The sequence below is a fragment of the Opisthocomus hoazin genome, chromosome 23 (assembly GCF_030867145.1).
Source record: "Opisthocomus hoazin isolate bOpiHoa1 chromosome 23, bOpiHoa1.hap1, whole genome shotgun sequence".
In the NCBI taxonomy this organism is placed as follows: Eukaryota; Metazoa; Chordata; class Aves; order Opisthocomiformes; family Opisthocomidae; genus Opisthocomus; species Opisthocomus hoazin.
The window spans coordinates 12,088,316-12,107,454 of NC_134436.1; the positions used below are offsets into that span (position 1 = coordinate 12,088,316).

At 57.1% G+C, this 19,139-nt stretch overlaps 2 protein-coding genes across 4 annotated transcripts in view; both read right to left on the minus strand.

The window, feature by feature from the left end:
* Positions 1-6,118: 6,118 nt before the first annotated feature.
* Positions 6,119-19,139, minus strand: part of SLC26A2 (solute carrier family 26 member 2) — a 32,850-nt gene continuing 19,829 nt past the window's right edge. For 2 of the 3 annotated variants that reach the window (XR_012766096.1, XR_012766095.1), the window contains exon 4: positions 17,642-17,911. The gene's annotated coding sequence lies outside the window, so the exon portion shown is untranslated. Of the gene's footprint in view, positions 6,202-17,641; positions 17,912-19,139 lie in introns of those variants that run through there. The other variant, XR_012766097.1, reaches the window with a different exon arrangement.
* LOC104330560 (sulfate transporter) lies at positions 11,931-16,410 on the minus strand. The gene is given in 4 exon segments (XM_075442212.1): positions 11,931-13,617; positions 14,463-15,093; positions 15,560-15,750; positions 15,752-16,410. Coding segments are annotated over 4 exon segments (2,451 nt in total). The 5' UTR covers positions 15,782-16,410; the 3' UTR covers positions 11,931-12,018.

Sequence of the window (19,139 nt, forward strand, 5' to 3'; positions counted from 1 at the left end):
GCTTCCGACCCCGACTTCGGGGATTTGCGCGTTTGTGTGCGAGAGCAGCCGCGGGGAAGCGGAGCCGCACGGCACACGCGCTTCTCACTGGCGGTGCCAGCCCGGTTCCTGCGGCAGAGCGTTGGCAGCTGAGAATCTGTCGCTGTGACCCTCCGAAACCTCCGGCTCGGGGCACCGCAGCCAGCTCGCTTTCTACAGCACCCATCGCCGCGCCAGACCGAGCGCAAGGGCAGGGTCTGCGCAGCGGCGTCTCCAGGTGTGCTCACCCCCACCCGCTGCGAGAGGGTGGTCCAGGGCACACACAGGTTCAGAGCAGTGATTTTTGGGTTTGCTGCTGACTGTTTCACGACCTTTAATCCCAGTTCGGGCCCTTGCACCCGGAAAAGGGACACCCGCACCGGTGTGGAGATGCAGGAGAAGCCAGGGCACCCAACGAATCGCAGTGCACGTGGCTTGCCGACAAGAATCAGAGAGTTTCAAAAAATAAATGTGCCTTAAACACAACTTATTATCACCTTGTTCGATAGGACCTGATTTTGGAAGACCTGAGGGTTTTTTGGCAAAGATCTTTCAACCGATTCCTCCAAAAATTTGGCGGTGTTTTTGGCCGTGGCACGCAAACGCGCCTTCCCAGGCTGCCAGCCCTCCTGTTTGTTGCACGCGTTTGTTCATCGCTATAGTAACTGAAAGACAGATAAAGAATGACACGAGGAAAAGTAAAACCAGCATCAAACCCATGAAGAAACACCTTGTCACCGTGTGGATGTTCTCCAAGGGCAGAGCGGACGAGGCTGGTCGGGGTGGAGCCCAGATGGGTCGTCGTAAAACTGGAATTCGAAGCGCTCCTGAAACAACTTTGTTTTGCCTTCATTTTCTTCTTCTGAGTACTAGTGTGAGTCCTGCCCTCGGGGTCCTGGCTCTCCCTGCGCTCCACCAGCTGCACACCGCGACGCGGGGAACGGACTCTGGTGCGTGGGGAAGGCAGAGCGCGAGACCCTGCCGTGCTTCCCAGCCCCACGAACAGGTCACGCTGAACCCCAGGGCTGTCATCGCTGTTGGCCGTATCACATCACACCTCCCTCCTCCTAATGCAGATTCCCCTCCGGGCTTATCAAAGAGTTTATTCAGCCCGAATGGGGTGCCTACAGAAATGTAATTAAATTTTTAAAAAGAAAAATTGGAAAGTATTAGAGAGGAAGATAAGGCAGCGGGGTTTTATTTCTTTTCCCCCCCCTCCTCCTTTCTTCCTTCCGTAACAATAATACAGCCAAAGACCCAGTTGAGAAAAAAAGTGGCTGAGTGATTCATCAGGACTGAATCACAGTCACCACGCAGCGGAATCCGCTGCCCTCCCTTCTGCAGTACTCACTCCGCGCTGCTTCGGAGCACCGGCTTCGCTTTCAGGCGCAGACACAAGACAGAGCGAGGGAGATGAAACCAGCTCAGCAGCGAGGCTTTTCGGTGCGCGCGGCGCGTTGCCTTGGAACACAGCACAGTCTCCTTTGCCCAGCTGTGTGGGATGGATTTTATGAAAAAGAGAGCCCGAATAAATGAAGTTTCTTGGGGTTATACCTGCCGTTAGATCATGCAGTCCTCCCACTCTGCTGGGGAAGAACTTTTTTCTTTCTATTCCATTTCAAACGCCAGCTTCCCGGCCCTCGCCGGAGGTTACTGCAAAGCAAGCGCTCTGCCCGTGCCACGGCACCTGCGGGTGCCCAGAGCCACGCTGAAGGTCCAGACGGGGTGGCTGAACACCCCAGATCGCACAGTGCTCTGGATCCCAGCCCGTCTTGCGAGGGAAACCACCATGAAGAGGTGAGGCAGGAGGAACCTTCTGGTCTGATTTGCAGCACCAGCTGATTTGGTGCTCGTCCTTATTTAGAATTCTGCCTCGCTGTTGCCACCACCTCCTTTCTTTACACTATTCATTACTCGGCCCCAGGAGCGCTCTGGATGCCGCAGCACGGCCACGCGGCCGGGTTCCTGGACTCCTGACGAAAGGGCTCAGCCTGCGCCCGGCTGGGACGCAGCTCCCAACTGCAGCGACCAGAGAGGAGAGGGTCACACCAGTGACAGCTGCACGGACGCGCCTCTAAACGATCAGACCCCGACGCCTGTGGTGTGGCACCTCACTGTTCGCAGAGCACTTTGATTTATTCACCACACTTTATTTATAGCCCTACCTGGATATGCGAACACAAAAGCCGGTTTCAGGCAGGTCTGCCTCTCAGCTTTAAAGAACATTTGCATTCTGTCACTGCTCGTGACACAGACGTCGCTAACAACAGGCTTCATCTGAGGGTTGCAGAATTACCCTGCAAGCATTGAAATGCCCCCTCGGAGTGACCCTTTGAGGTATTTATTATCTCAGGACCAAAGAAGAAACCAAAGCAACTGTGTCAGCAGCAGCGGGAGCCAGGGCAGGGCGTGCGGGACGGGGCTGCCCTCCGGAGAGCCCAGCATCCCCTCCGCGCTGGCTGGCTTGAGCTGCCTTTCACAAACACCACCAACAGCCCTGACATTTGAACGGACAGAGCTACGTGAGACCACCTACCCCTTTCCTGGTCCCAGTCATGCAAGGCGGAATATTAAACAAGCCTGATCGCAGGGCACAAGTTTGTCTTTCTGTTTTAGGGGAGGTAAATTTTTCTGGAGACAAACTCCGCATTTGCAGCCCATGAGCTGGAAACCACTAAATGATCCATCAGAAGTTCAGGGTGAGGACGGGCAACGTGACGATTGACAACCAGGCGTCCCCAGCCTGCGCCGCCGCGGGTGCCCGGAGCCGCGCCGGTGCTGCCACAGCTCGGCTGGCTGGGACGCGAGGCAGGGGCTGTGTCCCCCTCGCCTGCCTCGTCTCCCTCCGGCCAAGCCACCTCTGTCCCCGCAGGCTCGTCCTCGCTGCTGGCCCTGCGTGGGCTTCGGGCTTCCCTCTCGTGCGCGCACACCCGCAGTCGTGTCCTCCGTTCTTCAGCATCGCCTGGCCATTCCCCCAGTTCCTCTCGGGAGAGGCCCTCGGAGCCCCTCAAGCCTCTCTCCACAGCCCACAGAAGTGTGGCAGGACTTGTCATCATTGTCCTCTAACTGCTTTTTAAAAATCCCATCCCTAATGAAAATTTTCCTCCTGGTTCTTTCCTCCTGCAAAGAAGTTTTGGGAGAAAAAGGCCTGCCTCGGAGGCAGAAACACACCTGCCGCCTCCCACCGTGCCCCCAGCGATGGCGGCCAGCAGCCCGCTTCCCGGCTGACAGCCCCGCGGGGCGGTCGGGGTTTGTCCTTCTGCACCGAGGAGGCACCGGCTGCCGCTGCCGGGAGGCCAGGAGCACACCGCCGAGACCAGAGACGAGAATCCGGTGTGAAACGGCGAAAGAGCGAGCCTCAGCGCAGGGGAGCTGGGGACACCGGTGTCACCTCTCCCACCGGGCAGCACGCCGGGCACGGGGCCACGCTGGCTTCATCGCCCTTCTCCCTGGGAGCACCCCTGCCAGGAGCGGGGCAGAGACCCCCTCCCGCCCTCACCCCTGCCAGGGCACAGGGGCGAGCTCGCTGTGGCGACGCACGCAGCGAGGAGCCGAGCCCCGGCACGAGCCCGTCGGCTGCTCGTCGCCCCGCGCTCAGCCCAGCGGGACCGCGGCCCGTGCCGCCCCGCGCCGCGTGCGAGCTGCGCTGAGCTGTCACCCCGGCTGCGTAGGAGCCCTCGCTGGGCTTCATAATTCATATGCATGTGCGCCTGTATGCATTTCCATGAGTACTGCGTCTCCGCGTGAATAAGGATAACTATATGCAACTGTGAATAAAAGAGCTGAGTGAATCATTCATCATGGATTATTGATAGGATTAATTTTACCTCTTTTTCTGCTCTCAGGATGCCCACAAGCCCCCCTGAATTTATTTTCCCTCTTCTGTTAAACATTTTTGAAGACGACGTAGATTAAAGCCAAGTAATTTTTCTCCTCTTTGCTTGGCTGAATGAGATGCTTGCAGCCAGTAACCACTGTGAATTCTCCCAGGGAGCAAGTGTCTTCTCTTCTGGAAGAAGCTTCAAAGTCTTTCCTCCCTGAACATTCACACGAACAAAGTGCAGTCACGGGGGTCTCGGAGGAAAACGAGCTCGAACCAGGGCGAGAAGCAGAAATGAGGGGGTTTCACGAGCTGGCTCGAACGAACGCCCGCCTGCCACGTCGGGCAGGGCTCGGCAGGGCTGCGCTCCGCTGCCGGCGTGCTGGTGGAAGGACTGCGGCGCGCGCGCTCAGCTCGGCCGGTTCAAGGCGTCAGGAGGCTGTCTGAGCTCCGCTTTCTGCCGACGAGGCGAAATCAGAGCAGAACCTGCTCTTCGCCAGTTTGCAGCCCAATGCACGGTCGAGCACAGCCGGGAGCCGGTTCCCCAGCAGTTTCGGCAATCGCTGGCTGACGCTCAGTCTTCTGCGCACGCTTCATGCCAAGAGCTTCGTGACCCCGGTGCGTTCAGCCGAACTGCTCATACGCAGAAAGCTAACCTGGCTCCATATCCCACCCTGGGGCAGCTGAAACTCAGCTCCCCAGCAGCAGCAGCCTGCCGGTGCTCCACGCTGTCGCCTCTCAGCAGACTCTTCTTGGCACAGGCAGACCCCTGCTCGCATGGAGACCCCAGGGCTCACACAAACCAAAAAGCCGGCAGCACGAAAGCCCGTGAGCGTCGCGTGCGAAGTGCCGCAGCCCCTGGGAATCAAACGCTCATTCAAACCGGTTTGATTCACGGTGGTTTTGCACGTCAGCCCTTCTCCAGACAGGACGTGGCCGATCCCGTCTGAGGGCGTTTGTATGTCCCATTATTCAGTGTGACAAGCACGTCCTGCCGTGTCTCGGCGCGGCTTCCCCTTGGCCAGCCACCCGCCGCCCGGCACCACCCGGACGGTTTAGGCAAACAGCCCGACCATCGTCCCCTCGCAGACGGCTGCGAACCGCGCTGGGGACCGAGGCTGCTGTTTCCATGGCAGCACGCAGACGATTCCACTTGTTTGCAGCCGTACTATTAAAACACAAACAAAAATAAAGCCGGAGAGCGCCTTTTTCCCTCCCACTCCCTGGCCTTTGGGGAGCCCTCACCCTCCGCTCGGTGCTGGAAACCTCGGGCTGACGCTGTGGCTTTTCCCGCCGAGCTTCCCCGGGGCTGCCGGAGCTGGGTGAACCGCGGCAGCGGTGCTGGGGCACGGCACGCCGACGCCGTGCTGCTCAGCCTCAGAAACGCAGCCAGGTGGGCTCGGGTCAGCACGGAGACGGGAGCCCGCTGGAGCCACGGCCGGTCGGTCCCGGCGGAGAGCGGAGCCAGCAGCCCAGTGCTGCACCGGGGAGACCTCAGCCACCCGGGAGAGAAAACCGAGAGCCCTTTGGAGACGGAAAACCTGCTGCTTGAGTCCTTCGCCTGCTTGGGGGAGCAATGCTATTTCTGACCGTTAATCCCTCATCACAAACCTTCAAAAGCAAAAGGCAAAAGGAGACATCTCTGCTCAGCGCTGCTGGAAGAGAGGCGAGCAGGCTGGAGCCTGCAGATGGTTTGCAGACCCTCTCCGGCGGCACATGGTGACAGCCGACGTTCACGCCAGTGCAGCCAGCGCCCGAGCCCGTGGCCAGCCTCTGCGCCCCAGCAGCCGCCGTGGCTGGTGCTTCCCAGAACGGCTTTTGCAAACACGGCGGTGGTTTCCAAGATGACACTCGGTGATTTGCGGCAGCTTGGCACAACAAAAGTTAAACCAGAGCTGCCCACCTCAGAGCCGTGATACCCACTGCTTTTGGCTGAGCTCTGACAGAACGGACGCGTGGCTGGTCCTCCTCCACGGCTCGGACCGAAAGCCACGCGTGGGACTTGTGGAACCAGCCTGGGGTCTAATAAACGCAGAAGACAATTCCGTATTTTCACTTCCAAGAAACAATACCAGAAATTGCACACCCAGATTTAACTCACCTGCTGCACCACGTTTAGCCTTTAGTCGTTTTCACTTCTCCTTTCTGCAGTTTCTGGTTTTGGCAAAATGCACTGCAACATTTGCACAGCCTTGAAGGGAAATTCACTACGCGGCTTCCCAAACATGGCGGATATTTTAAGCTAAATAATGGGCATGGCGGGTGGAAGGGCTCGGCAAGGGGAAATCACATTTCACCAGCGACAGTTGCTGTGCTTCCTCTTCCAGGCCACACACAGTGAGATACTTGCGTGAACACAGTTTCTAGGGCAAAAAAAGAAGAGAAAAATGAGAACAGAAAGAAATTGCTGCCTGCGGTCTAGCCACACAACCTAAAGCATCCCAGCAGTATTGAGCCCAGTTACCGCAGCTCTCGGGGAACACAAGCGGTCCACCTAGTCCCGTACCCTGCCTGCGTAGTGGCTACTGGTGGATACCTACGGGAGAGATTAAGATGCAGCAGGGCCCGTGGGCTCCGGCAAGCACACTGTGTCCCCAGGACACGCTCCAACCTTCCAGCCATCTGCGGTTAAACAAGTCCCTCAGCCAGAGAGAGGACACCACTGCCTCAATTAATTGTTCTTCCATTAATTCCTCCCACGGCACTACGGACGCATTTGTGGCATCTGGCAGCAAGGGGTTCCTGCACCACTTGCCCCTTGTGTGCAGAGCCCTTGTGTGCGTCTGGAGCGTGCCACACGCCTGTTTCAGCTGGTGCTTTCTCCTCCCTGTGTGGAAAGAAGCAGGGAGCCGTCCCTCCCTGCTCACGTAAATGCACAGGCGCTCCCAGGGGCTTCTCCTGAAGGCAATGTTGTAACGTGCACTGATGCTCCTGTTCCCTTCATCAGTGCTTGCACTGGGTGTGGAGATCTTGACAGCTCTGAGAGCCTATAAACAGGTACATGTCTTAGCTGGAGAGGCAGGAGCTGCTTATGCAGGGAGTTAAAAAGCAGTATTAGTGGCAGGGCTGCCTACACGCTCCAAGGAAGCGCTCTTAGGAGCTCACCCCACCAGCAAAGCGCCAAGCCCTCCAGTCTAACATTTCTTCTCCAACCTGCACGAGAAGGTGTGAGAGCAGCAAGTCTCCTTGCCTTCAGATGTCACCTGCTCAGCATCATCTGCTGCCGCTGCTGCTGCAGGGACCGTTCCTCCACGCTGGCTGAGCTGCCCCTTGCCCACGGCAAAGGGCGAGACGTTCTCTTCCCCTGAGCAGACCACGGAGAGGAACGACCCTGTCGCTTTCGAGGCACGGCGACCTGGCCAGGCAGGGGTGGAAGGAAGGGTCGTATGAGGTGAGCACGGGACCTGGGTAAAGGCAGAAGGACTCTGGCATGTCTGCAACATCTCATGCGAATCACAGAATCCCAGCATGGCAGGGGTTGGAAGTGACCTCTGGGGATCACCCAGTCCAACCCCCTGCCGAAGCAGGGTCACCCAGAGCAGGCTGCACAGGACCTTGTCCAGGCGGGGTTTTGATTTCTCCAGAGAAGCAGACTCCACAGCCCCTCTGGGCAGCCTGGGCCAGGGCTCCGTCACCCTCAAAGCACAGAATTTCTTCCTCGTGTTTAGATGGAACTTCCAGTTTGCGCCCATTGCTCCCTGTCCACCAGCCCCTACCCTTTGGCTGACCTGCACCACGGCTCCTCACCTCCTGGACCCCAAGCCCGAGCCCTCCCCGGGCAGCCCCCGGCCCCCGTCTGCGGCAGGGAATGACGCCGTCCCAGCAGCACATCAGCAATGCCATCCAGCAGCCCTCAGCACCAAGCAGCATCCTTCCAGCTTTCCACCTCGCCCCACCATAGACCCCCCTGCCCGTAACCCCCCAGCAAACCCCCCTCCGCACCCGAGTGTCCCCCCCAGCCCGCAGCGCCCCATCCCCATGTCACAGCGTCCCCTTGGGCTGCCCAACGGCCCGCAGGGCAGGGCAGTGTCCCTGCCACTGCCAGCTCCTGCACCTACAGTCAACGCTGATTTGGAAGAGAGGGCTGGCTTTTATCAGAAGCTCAAAGATTCAATTAAACGCTCTTTTCTTTAAAAAAATACATCAGTGTAACACAGAAAAGCGACGAACAGCTTCCTTGGCAGACGGCTTGAGCTGGAAACAACTTTGAGATGTCAGCATTCACTGTTGTTATCACTCCTTTGCTTTACTGAACTTTAGTATCTGTTATCCATTACCTGCTTTCCGAGCCTCAGGTGCTATCTGGCTGGGCACGTGTTTTACAATACATTTAATCTTGTCTCTACAAAGAAACCACAGTCGTACCTGCTGAAACACACTTCTCAGTCGCTGAAGAAAGAAGAAGCGGGAAGGGAGGAGGGAAGAGGGGAGAGGGGAGAGGGGAGGAGAGGAGAGAAAAGAGATTTTCTTCTTGTTGGACTCTTTTTTCATCCTTTTCTGTGCTTTTTTCCATAACTATCTGGGCTATATACTTTTCCTTAAAAGATGCTGCACTTCTGAAATCTCTCCAAACCCTTGTCCCGCTCAGGTGGACCACGACAGTCGCCTCGAAACATCGGCCTCGTCCCCAGGGAAGGGGCCTGGGGAGTCCCCTGGGTTACCTCTGCAGCTGAGCATCCAATCTCCTCCAGGGTTTGCTTCCTTAATTATTTTTAATCTTGACTATTATCGTTGTTGTTATTATTATTACTAACAAGTACTTCAAACTCTCAGAGGACATGATAACACGCGCTAATTAGCCAGCCAGATGGCAGCTGCAAGGAGGGCAGCGCGGAGCCTGGCGTTCCCCGAGCTGCGGTGCGTGCCTGTGCCTGTGCCGTGCCAGCCAGCCCCCCTCCCCTCCTGCCCTCTCCTCCCTTTCCTCAGTCCCACAGGCACAGGTTTCCCTGCTCGGACTGTCCAAATCACAACCGCCGGCAGCTGAGCCGGCTCACCAGCGAACCGCTGGAATGGCCAGCACGCACCTCGCTGCAGGAGCTGCTCTGGCTGCGCTAGGCTGGCAGGGCTCTGCTCTTACCCCGTTCTCCCTCACCTTCATTCTTCCAGCCTCCCGCCACATCGATGGCTTTGCTCAGCGGGTCACTCTTCCCCTAACGCCGCATCTAACCGGGAAGCAGCGCACGGCCGTCATGACAACCCCTCGGTCAGGCTGCAGCCCAGGGCACCGCCGCCTTCACAAGCAGCTGCGACGTCGTCCTTAGCCGGAGTCGTCCTTTCTGCACGGAGCGGGGAGAGAGACGGAGCTGCTTTGCCCGGTGAGGTCTCCCAAGAGCCGGTGGGACGCGAGCCTGAGTGACTAAGGGCGCGTCGGGAAGCAGAGCACCCACTCCTAGCGAGGTGGGAGCGTCCCCAGGCTGGTCGTGCTCGTTGTTTGCGACGGTGCCCCAGAGCAACCTTCTGAGCGCAGAGTGAGTGTGGGCAGCACTCCTGAAGCAGACGTGCGGAGCTCAGGCCAGCAGTAAACATGGCGCCTGCAATAAAAACTCGTCGCAGCTAGCGCAACAGCCAGGGTGGGAGCAGAGCTGCCCCCCTGCCCCTGCCTGTCTCCCCCCGAGCGCGCAGCCCGAGCGCGGTGCCCCAGCCCTGCCGCCCCATGCCTGGCTCTGCCCACAGCTTGGGAGACGCTTGCCCGCCATCCCCCCCTCATGTTTGCAGCTTGGGCTTTTCTCTCCTCCAGGCAGGGCACCGTCCACCACCCGCAGTGAGAGCCCTGCGCAGGGCACCCACACAGCGCGCCGGGCGCTTTGCACCGGGGTAGGGGTGACTGGCAGAGAGGAAGGGATTTCAGTCCAGTGGCTGAGGAAGGGTTTCTGGTGTGGCTACGCCGTGACTCCCAATGTTTCAGACCAGGGCCTAAGCTGAGGGGTGCGTGCCCCTCAGTGCAGGAATTTGGAAGCTGCCATGAATGTGCCGGAGCAGAGCCCTTCTTCTGAGAAATGTAAGTAGAAATACGGCCCAGCAAACCCGTAAAGCAGTCCAGAGCAGCCAGCTCTTGGACGAGGACACAGACACCGACGCAGCTCAGCCCGGCAAGCTCCCGGGAGACAGGGGAGAAGGGGGCCCAGCAGAGACCCGGGACTGTGCGAACCCCTCGGGCGCTTCTCACTGGCAGCTGGACTGTATCAGCCCAGGCCGCTGCCCGGTGACCCCTCCGTCACCAGCCTGTCTCAGCGAGGCATTAATGCTGGCCCTAACCTTTTTTTTTTCAGGAAATCCAGTGCCATCGCCTGCAGCTCGCTGCTTTCTCTCTCCAGCTTGGTTTTGTCCGCTCAGGAGAGCTCACAGGGTGAGCTCCGTACACACGCTGGCAGCGCGCTGACTGCTTTACTGCGGTCACAGACCTGCAGAAGTAACTTCTTGCCATGACGCAGAGCGTGCGCTCCCAGGGACAGGGAACGGCAGCGAGAGCAGCCGTCCATGCAGCAGCCAGTGTCTCGCAGGCTTTCCAGCAGGCGAAGCAAACGCCCATCAGCCACAACCACCTTTATTCCTTCAGCTTTCCCAGCGGGAGCGTTCCAAAGCATCGAAAGGATTTAAACCTGTCCGGCTGCTGCTGGGGCGTAATTAACGGCGGCACAGTCAGCCTCAGCTGCAGCTGACAAAGCCTTAGCAGCGGTCCCCTATTCACCGCGCTCCTGGACTATTTATAGCTCCACAGCAAGCCAGGGGGGAGAGGGAGCAGAATAGCAGGTGAGCTGCTTACCAGGAGGGACAACGTTTGCTTCCAGCGGCGCGGCGTTCCCTTTCATCACCGGGAATCGGTCGCTGCGGTCCCCTCCCGCTCACCTCCGCCCCCGCCAGCAGACGCAGGTGGCGAGAGGCCAGCCCCATCTCCGCGACGGGGATTGCTCCCTGACCTTGGACCTCGTCCTTCCTCACCCCTCCTCCCATGCCGTTTACAACCCTCATCACAGGAACTGATATAAAACCAGCAGCTGGCCTTGAGCTACCTCGGCGAGCCACGGGACGCTGGGTCACCGGGATGGTCGGCGTGCGCTGCGAGGCGATGCCGGGGCCGACGGGGTGGGAGCTCCGGGCAAGCGGCCTGCGGAAGGACGGCCGGCGAGACCCCAGCCGCGCTGGGCCGGGAGCGGGGGGAAGGCGGCTGCCTCGTGGCAGGCACACCATGAGCACTGCCAGGTGTCTGCCTGGAGGAGGCTGAGGGGGCACCTTAGAAATGCCTACAAATATCTGCAGGGTGGGGGTCAGGAGGACGGGGCCAGACTCTTTCCAGTGGTGCCCAGCGACAGGACAAGGGGCAACGGGCACAAACTGGAGCAGAGGAAGTTCCAGCTGAACCCGAGGAAGAACTTCTTCCCTCTGAGGGTGCCGGAGCCCTGGCCCAGGCTGCCCAGAGGGGCTGTGGAGTCTCCTTCTCTGGAGATATTCCAGCCCCGCCTGGACGAGGTGCTGTGCAGCCTGCTCTGGGTGACCCTGCTTTCCCCAGCCCGCCTTTCCCCGCAAGCGGCCGTACGCGGGAAGCCCCGCGGGGAGGGGGGCCGGGGCGGGGGGGGTGTCCCGGGGCCGGGCAGGCGGTGCGGGCCGTGCAGCGCGGCTCGCTCGCGCCCCCCAGCGCCCATGCGAGGCGCGTCCCCGCGCGGGAGGCCGGGCCGGCGCTGGGGGCGCGCGGGGCGGGGACGCGCATCAACGGGGGCGGCCGGTGCGCGCCCGCGGGAGCCCCGGGACCGTGGGAGCCCGGCGGCCGTGGTGGAAGCCCAGTGCCCGTGGAAACCCGGTGCCCCTGGAAGCCCGGCACCCGTGGAAGCCCCATGTCCCTGGAAGCCCGTTGCCCGTGCCCCTGGAAGCCCGGCACCCGTGGAAGCCCCATGCCCCTGGCAGCCCCGCATCCCGTCTCCCAGCACCTCGTGCCCCCCCAACCCCTTCCCGGAGGGAGAAGGGCTCAAAGCCATCCAGGCTCTCACCGACAGGACAGACCTTGAAACACCGCCCGATTATTCACCCATCGGCAGCCTCTCCTGCCACCCACTCCGCCCCCGACCCCCCTGCCCCACGCCAGCTGCTGACCGCTCACCAAAGTCCTTTCTGCACGCTCCGACTGCGCACAGACTAAAACTGCGCTCAAGCCCACCCCCATTAGCAATCACTCCTCAGACACAGGTCTACAAAGATGTCTGGAAGCTGAGGTCTTCGGGGCCCAGGAGAGCGTCCTTGTTCTCCCTGCTCCCCTCCTGCTGCACCTGGTACCCCCGCTCGGCACACTGCACTGCGTCATGGACGCTGTGGAAAGCCAGCTGACCCCCGCCGCAGGTGCTGCCCGCCCAGCCTCCCTCACGGAGCCGGCGGCGGATGGAGGGGTTGCAGTTGGCCAGAAGCACCCGGACACCGACCTCCTCGTAGTCGCGACGTGTCTCCTTCAGCACAGAGAGACCCACACTGTCTACGAACTGCATTGCCCCACAGTCAAGAATTAAGGTGTGCATGTCTATGGGCTGAGGACGGGTGTCTGCCGGAGGCTGCTCAGCCCTTCTCCTGGCAGGCTTCAGGCAGCCAAGCCCGGTGCCAGAAAAGCTCTTGCTGTCACCCGTGTCCGCATTTGCCCGGGCCTCCACCCTTGGATGCTTCGCAGCCAGCAGCGCAGGATTCACCCCGGTTTTCTGGTAGAGAACAGTCTTGAAATAATCCTTGTTGGCGTAGTAGAGGGACGACTCAAAGCGGAAGATTTTGATGTTGGCAATACTGCTGAGCTGCTTGTAAGCGGACTGGTCCTCATAAATTTCCGTGTTGCTGACCTTGCCGAGAAGCATGGCCCGGGGTCTCTGCGTGCGGAAGATGATGCAGAGCAGAGCGAAGCAGACACCCACGAGGAGCCCGATCTCTGTGGTGACCAGCGTGGAGGACAGCATGGTCGTCCACCACACCACCGTGTCCAGCTTGCTGAGCTGCCACATGCGGGGGGTGTCACGGAACTTCCTCAGGCCCCCCCGCAGGTTGACAATGGTGACCACCCCCAGGATGGAGGTCTGCAGCGAGTAGAAGAGCGGGGCGATCCACAGCAGCACCAGCAACAGCACCAGGGAGGTGACCAGGCCGGAGAGCTGGGTCTGGGTCCCTGTGGACTCCTTCAGCAGAGTCTTGGTCAGGGCCGCGGAGCTGGCGAAGCAGTAGAAGAAAGAAGGGATCAGGTTGCACATACCAATGGCAATCATCTCTTGGTTGGCACGGACAGTGTAGCCATGCTTTTTGCCAAAGATTTCTGCCAGGGAGACGGTCATGGCAAAGCCGATAACGGCAATGGGCAGAGCGTCAACGGCCAGGCTGGAAAACAGGTTTGTATCTGGCAGAGTGGGTTTCCTGAAACCGGTGGGGATGTCCCCGCAAACAGCAGACTTGTATCGCTCTTCAAAGCTGAAGTAGTAAGATATTACTGTGGCTATAATGACCACCAGCAGCTCTACGGGGAACGGGGCCTTCATCTTCTCTTTGTAACGGTCATTGATCTCTTTGACAGGCACTATGACGGCCAGAGCAACCAGGCTGGTGACCAGGTCACAGATGTTGGTGTTCTGGATGTGTCTGAAAAGGTCAACCCACGTCAGGATGAAGGACCCCACCCCTTCGTGACGAGGGATATTCAGCCCCAGGAGATACTTCATCTGGGAGGTGATAATGGTGAGGCTGGAGCCGGTCACAAAGCCACTGAGGAGAGGTTCTGACAGGTAGACGGCCACAAAGCCCAGCTGCAAAACCCCCAGCAGGATCTGAAAAGCAAGCCAGCCACACCTTCAGCATCCACCAGAAGGGCTGGAGGAGGCAGCTGGCAACTCCTGTCAGTCCGCCTCCACTTCAGCAGCTCTGGCTGTTCTGCCCGCTCAGCACTCGGCGCGAGGCAGAGGACTTTGTCTTCAGTAGTTAATCCAGGATACGAAGAGCTAAAGAGACCCACCTGCGAGACTCGTCTGTGGCTAGAGATGCCATGCAAAGAAACCTATCAGGTCCCTGTTGCCGTCTCCTTACAAGCAGTGAGGGCACAGAGCTAACACTGAAATTCATGGAGCAGCCCCATCAAAGCAGCTGCGAGGACCACCCGTGGCATCAAACCAGTGCGATGCACTGAGTTTCAGTCGTCCTGGAGAAATAGCCTGAAGACATTCAGTGACAGCTAGGCCCAGCAGTGGGGACGCGGCCAGGGAGCACGGCTTTCGAAGGAGCCCCTGCTGACGGCAGGGTCCTCGCGGAGGTCCCTGCCAATGCCAAACCTGCTCTAGCCTGCACCGGGAGCCAGCCCAGCTCCAGGACTGGGGTGGTGGGAAGGTGGTTCACAGTTCCTTCTCCTCCTGTGCTGTGTCTGATCCTAAGGATGTTTCAGTCACACCCAAGGACCTGGCCTATCACATGGGGGAGAAACAAAAACCCACATTCAGCCGTGAGTGGGGGTTTCTAAATCACTGCATTTGATTCAAGGGCGTCAGGGTCTAGTCACATCAGGAAAGGTTTCTCATGATTTGTAAGTCTGAGCTCAGACTGGGGCTTAGAGGTCTTTAGCTGAGAAGTTCCTAGCAGGGAAAGGACAGAGAGGAAACAGCACAACGGTGAACGTTCATACCTGGTAAAGACCGACCAGAAAGCTTAAGGAAAGGGCCACGGTGATGGCGTAGCAGCTCCTGTCACAGGCACCCGTCCCGTTACTGGAGGAGGTGGAGTTGCCCACCAGCACAGAGCCAGTGCTGCCATCGCCATACCCTGCTAGCTGGAGGTGCCGGTTCACAGACTGCCCGATCATCAGGCAGAGGATGCCAAAGGAGCCCACGAAGTTATGGCGCGAAGTGGCCATAGCAACATAGATGATACTGCAAAAGAAGTTGGTGTAGATTCCGTAGATGGGATCCTGGTTGGCCAACAGGGAGTAGGAGATGGACTGAGGGATGGCAACTATCCCCACCAGGAGCCCCGATATGACATCCCCAAGCAACTGCGTCTTGACATTGTAATGGGGAAGCCAGTCCAGCACTGGGAACAGCCGACAGAAGAAGGTGACGACGGTCTGACGAGTGCATGTGCAGACCTCTCTGGCTTTCTTTAGGACGAGTTCCTTGGCGCGGAAGTCTGCGGGCTCGTACTCCTCCAGCTGAACGTGTATGAAATTGGCAGGAGTCTCTTCTGGCGCTGGGCAGCCCAGCGCGTCCTGGCTCTGTCTGGACTTCTGGCTTGACGCGTCCTCCATTGCACCAGGAGAGCTAAGGCGGGAGAGCAGGCAGCCGTGAGCTGTTGCAGCCATGTACATAACGCGCTCCGCTTAGCTCCAGGGCTCACGCAGATTGCGGGGATCAATAAATAAAGGAAAATAAGCTCAGACAAATCAAACAGAAAAGCCCCTTCCCGTGGTGCCAGCTGATTTGTTTGTCCTCAGTTATGGACCCGCTCAACCACAACCCCGAGACCACGGTTTATATTGCATTCCCAGTGGCACAGACACTTTTTCAGCCTGGCTAAGTAACATAGTCACTTTCCAGAGCTCCTCCAAGCTTTTCAGTCAAAGTGCAGCTGCAACACAACATCACCTTTTTGTCAAAACTGAACAATACACACTGAGAAAAATTCTCTGGAGGGGAGACCTAGAGCGGCTGCAGTTGAGAAAGTGAACTGGGATGATGAGAAATCCCACTGCCGTGCCCCGCACCAGTCCCAGCGCAAGTCCCTTACCTCTGGCTGCAGGCAGACACACCGGTGTTTTCTCGCCGCCTTCTCTCCGGCAGACAGACGCGTGCCCTCACCTCGCAGCACACGCTGGACAGACAAAGCGCGAGGCCAACAACCGCAAAGCGATTTCCCTTCCCTTCCTTCTGGACCACATGCCTCTTCCCTCGAGAAGAGATCTGAGCTACTCGGCCAAGCCACTGGTCCTTTTATCTCTCCCCAACCCATGAAGAGCCAAACAGAGCTGTATTTCGAAAACAAACAGTGTTCTGGGAGAGTATTTTTGATTAAAACCTGTTCTGCCCATTAAGAATGACTGAAGGGTTTAGAGGAGTGCTGCTGCCAGATAACAGTATTGCGGGTATCTGGAGATGTGTTTGCTAAACATCGTTTGCTAAAGGACGCAAAACAAAGCAATCTCTGTGCGTGCTACTGCTCTGCCTCTCCCTCCGCCGAGAGGGCATCACTGCCCGAGTCCTGCCAGGCTGCTCTGCTCAGGTTGTCACCCGCACGGACACCAAAGGTCTGACGACCACAGGCTGTTTCCAGCCAGACGGGAGAACTCAATATGCATCAAATCTGCACAATCCACGTTCTGCACGTGCCCTGTAGAGACCAGCACAACTTTTTTTTTGCACAAATAACAAGGGATTTTGCTTTGCAGAAGTAAGCACAATTCGGTAAAGTGCAGGGTTGCATTTTTTTTTGCAGGTAAAGATGAACAATTGCGTTAGTGACCAGGAAAAAAGGTAATGTCTCATCACGCTGAACTGAAACAGCAGCCTCGTAAGTACCAGCTGCAGCTGTTCTGCCCCTGTGGTCCCTGCCCACCACCCACATCAGACCTCTCCGCACACTCCCCCTCACCTCCTTCTCCACTCTTTCTTTTCCATCGACCTCGTCTCTCAGATGCTGCTGGACATGCTGCTTCCCTGTGGAGCAGGACAAACCCCTGGCAGCCTGGCCCCTGCCTCTGCTCCCGGTGCTGACTGCGTGCTGGGCTTGGGGAGGGGGCTGAGAGCCCGCGGCGTTTGGAGAGATGGTGCGGGGCATGGGGAGATGACATTTTCACAAGGCTTTGAATCAGATGCTGGGGAGACACCCTAAGGGAAGAGAAGGCGAAGATCAGCATCCCCAGCTACGTTTATCTCATCAGTGGAAGTCTGTATCTCAGTAATTAGGAGTAAGTAAATAAGAAACATCAGTGTTCTCTGGCAGCAGGAAAAAATGAGAGCGGATGGTAGGAGAGACAGATGCTCAACGTATTTATCTATTTATATGAACTCTTTATTCGCTGCCATTCCTCCACAGGTCATGTATTTTCAGGTGCATCTGATGACAGCTCCCCTTTCCCTTCCCCTTCTTTCAGTAATGGACCGCACCTTTCCTCAGCCTTGTCATTCCTCCTGTCCTTAAAAGATGATCCCTTCATATGCTTTATAATCTTTCCTAGTTATAGCTCATTTTGTGTCTTGGCCTGTCTGATGTTGTCTCTACTCCCTCATTTTCCTTTTCCATCTTCTTCCTTAGCAAATGACCCAAATTTCCATTTTCTGTACGACTCCTCCATCTTGAAATTCAGCCACTGAAGAACCGGTGAGCCTGTCACTGACGAGCTGGACAGGCTGGTCTTCTAAGTCAGCTTGTTTGCTGGGATGAAACACATCTGAGCACAATTCGTCTTTGGGTTTTGATCTTGTTTGGGAAGCATGTTTCCAGTTCTGGACCCCTGATCTCCCCACCATGAAAACGGGACAAGGCTCTTCTTCCATTTGTGGCAGTTACCTAGGCTACCTTTAACCCCCGCCTTCACTGCCTGCTGCTGCTTCTCCTTACAACTTCCACCTTCATATTCTGGAATTCTTTTTTTTGTTATGATTTCCTTTACCACCAAGGTAAACCTTGATATAGCCATGGTCTATCCCCTCTCCCCCACAGGTTCTGGTTCCATTCTTTCTCTCTCTGTGCCTCCTTTGCCATCCTTCCCTACAAATTTCCACACCCCTCCCACCCCCCCACCTTCTTGTGTGAGAATTCCCAGTCGCTTTCGTGTACTCAATTTTAAAATACTCCCTGCTTTCCCTGCAATTCTGTTCTCCAGCTCCCTGTCCCAGCTGGCTTCCCCACGCGTTCGGTTCTCTGCGCTGACCTCTTTGAAACGCCGAGCTTCTGCGTGGTCCTCTCTGTGCCGGGAACTCAGGCGGTGGGCACTGCGGAGAGGCCGTTCTCTGCTCTCCATCCCAGCAGAGAGGATGTAGGAACACACCCGGTTACGCCGAACACCCTGCACGTCGCTGAAATCCCTTCTACTGCACGAGGTGAGGCACAGGCGGAAGCTGCAAATATTTCACATTTGCTCTAGAAAAGGTATAGCAGACAGGTTAAAACAAAGAAGCCTGGAACAGAACTTCATGTGACCTTGACCTGGCTCAGGCTGCACTGCCTTCCAAACGCAAGGTCACTACAGCTACCTGCTCAAACTGTTTTCAAACGCATCTTCAAGGGTTGTTCTTTATTGTCACTATAAATTCAACTGTTCAGCTCCATCCTGGGCAAGGCTGGGTGGGACAGAGGGTATTAGCCTGAACAATGCAAGGGCAGACAGGACTTCGCCTGCCAGTAACATGGCACCCTCTTGTTTTTAAGACAAGCAGAGAGCACGAAACCCAAATTTTTCATTTATGGCATGGTATGTGAGCAATGTAACATCCACCTATGCAACGGCCATCGCAGCCAGCTAGAAACAGAGCCGTGGAAACCCAGGCTCCAGGTACAAGGAAAACACAGTAGTGGGTTATTTCGGTTTTCTATCCTAAGGTAGAAAAAAATCATGAAATTGCCTGGGTCTGTGATTGTTACCCAGGCGTACTGTAAGTGCAGCTGATTCAAATCTCTGCTTCTGTGTCAATGTGTTGCTTCTGTTCAACAGGACGAGCTGGCATCTCCAGTTTTCTTTGAAACAGAGGTAACGGCACTGCACAAGGATTTCTGATTTGCTTTAAGGCTTCTAAACACAGTTATGACTATTTGGCTTCCGGAAGCCTCTCAAGCAGCATCCCACATGTCTTGGCTCCATAAATGGGCCAGCCTGGCTTAGTACGTGGCTGCACCCCACTGCTCTGCAGTTACTTAAATCACATGCAACTTCATGGAAAAAAAAAAAAAAAAGAAAAAAAAGGCAAGTGAGCCAGGTAACAGTGCCAGGACCTAAGATGCTTTTCCTTCCCTTCTGATTTGGGACCTGACAGTCTTTTTGGATGGCTGCTGGTTCAGTTCAACTTGGAAAGGAATTTTCAGTATGTAGACACCTGCAAAACATCATCTTTTTTTAAGGGAGAAACAAGGAAAAGGAGACAAGCCCAGATTTGGTCCCACTGCTGAGATGCAACAAAAGCACCCAAGGACAAAAAAGCTGAACAGAACCTCTCTGATGGTTTCTCGGAAAGCAACTGTTTGCATTTCTGTGGGCGATAACACCAGAGAATGTGGAAGCGGTACATTAGGTCATTCCACAAAATAAACCATTTTTTGCAGCCCACTGCTACTTTGCAGGGCAGTTTGTGCTGACGTGCGGGGGTCACAGCAG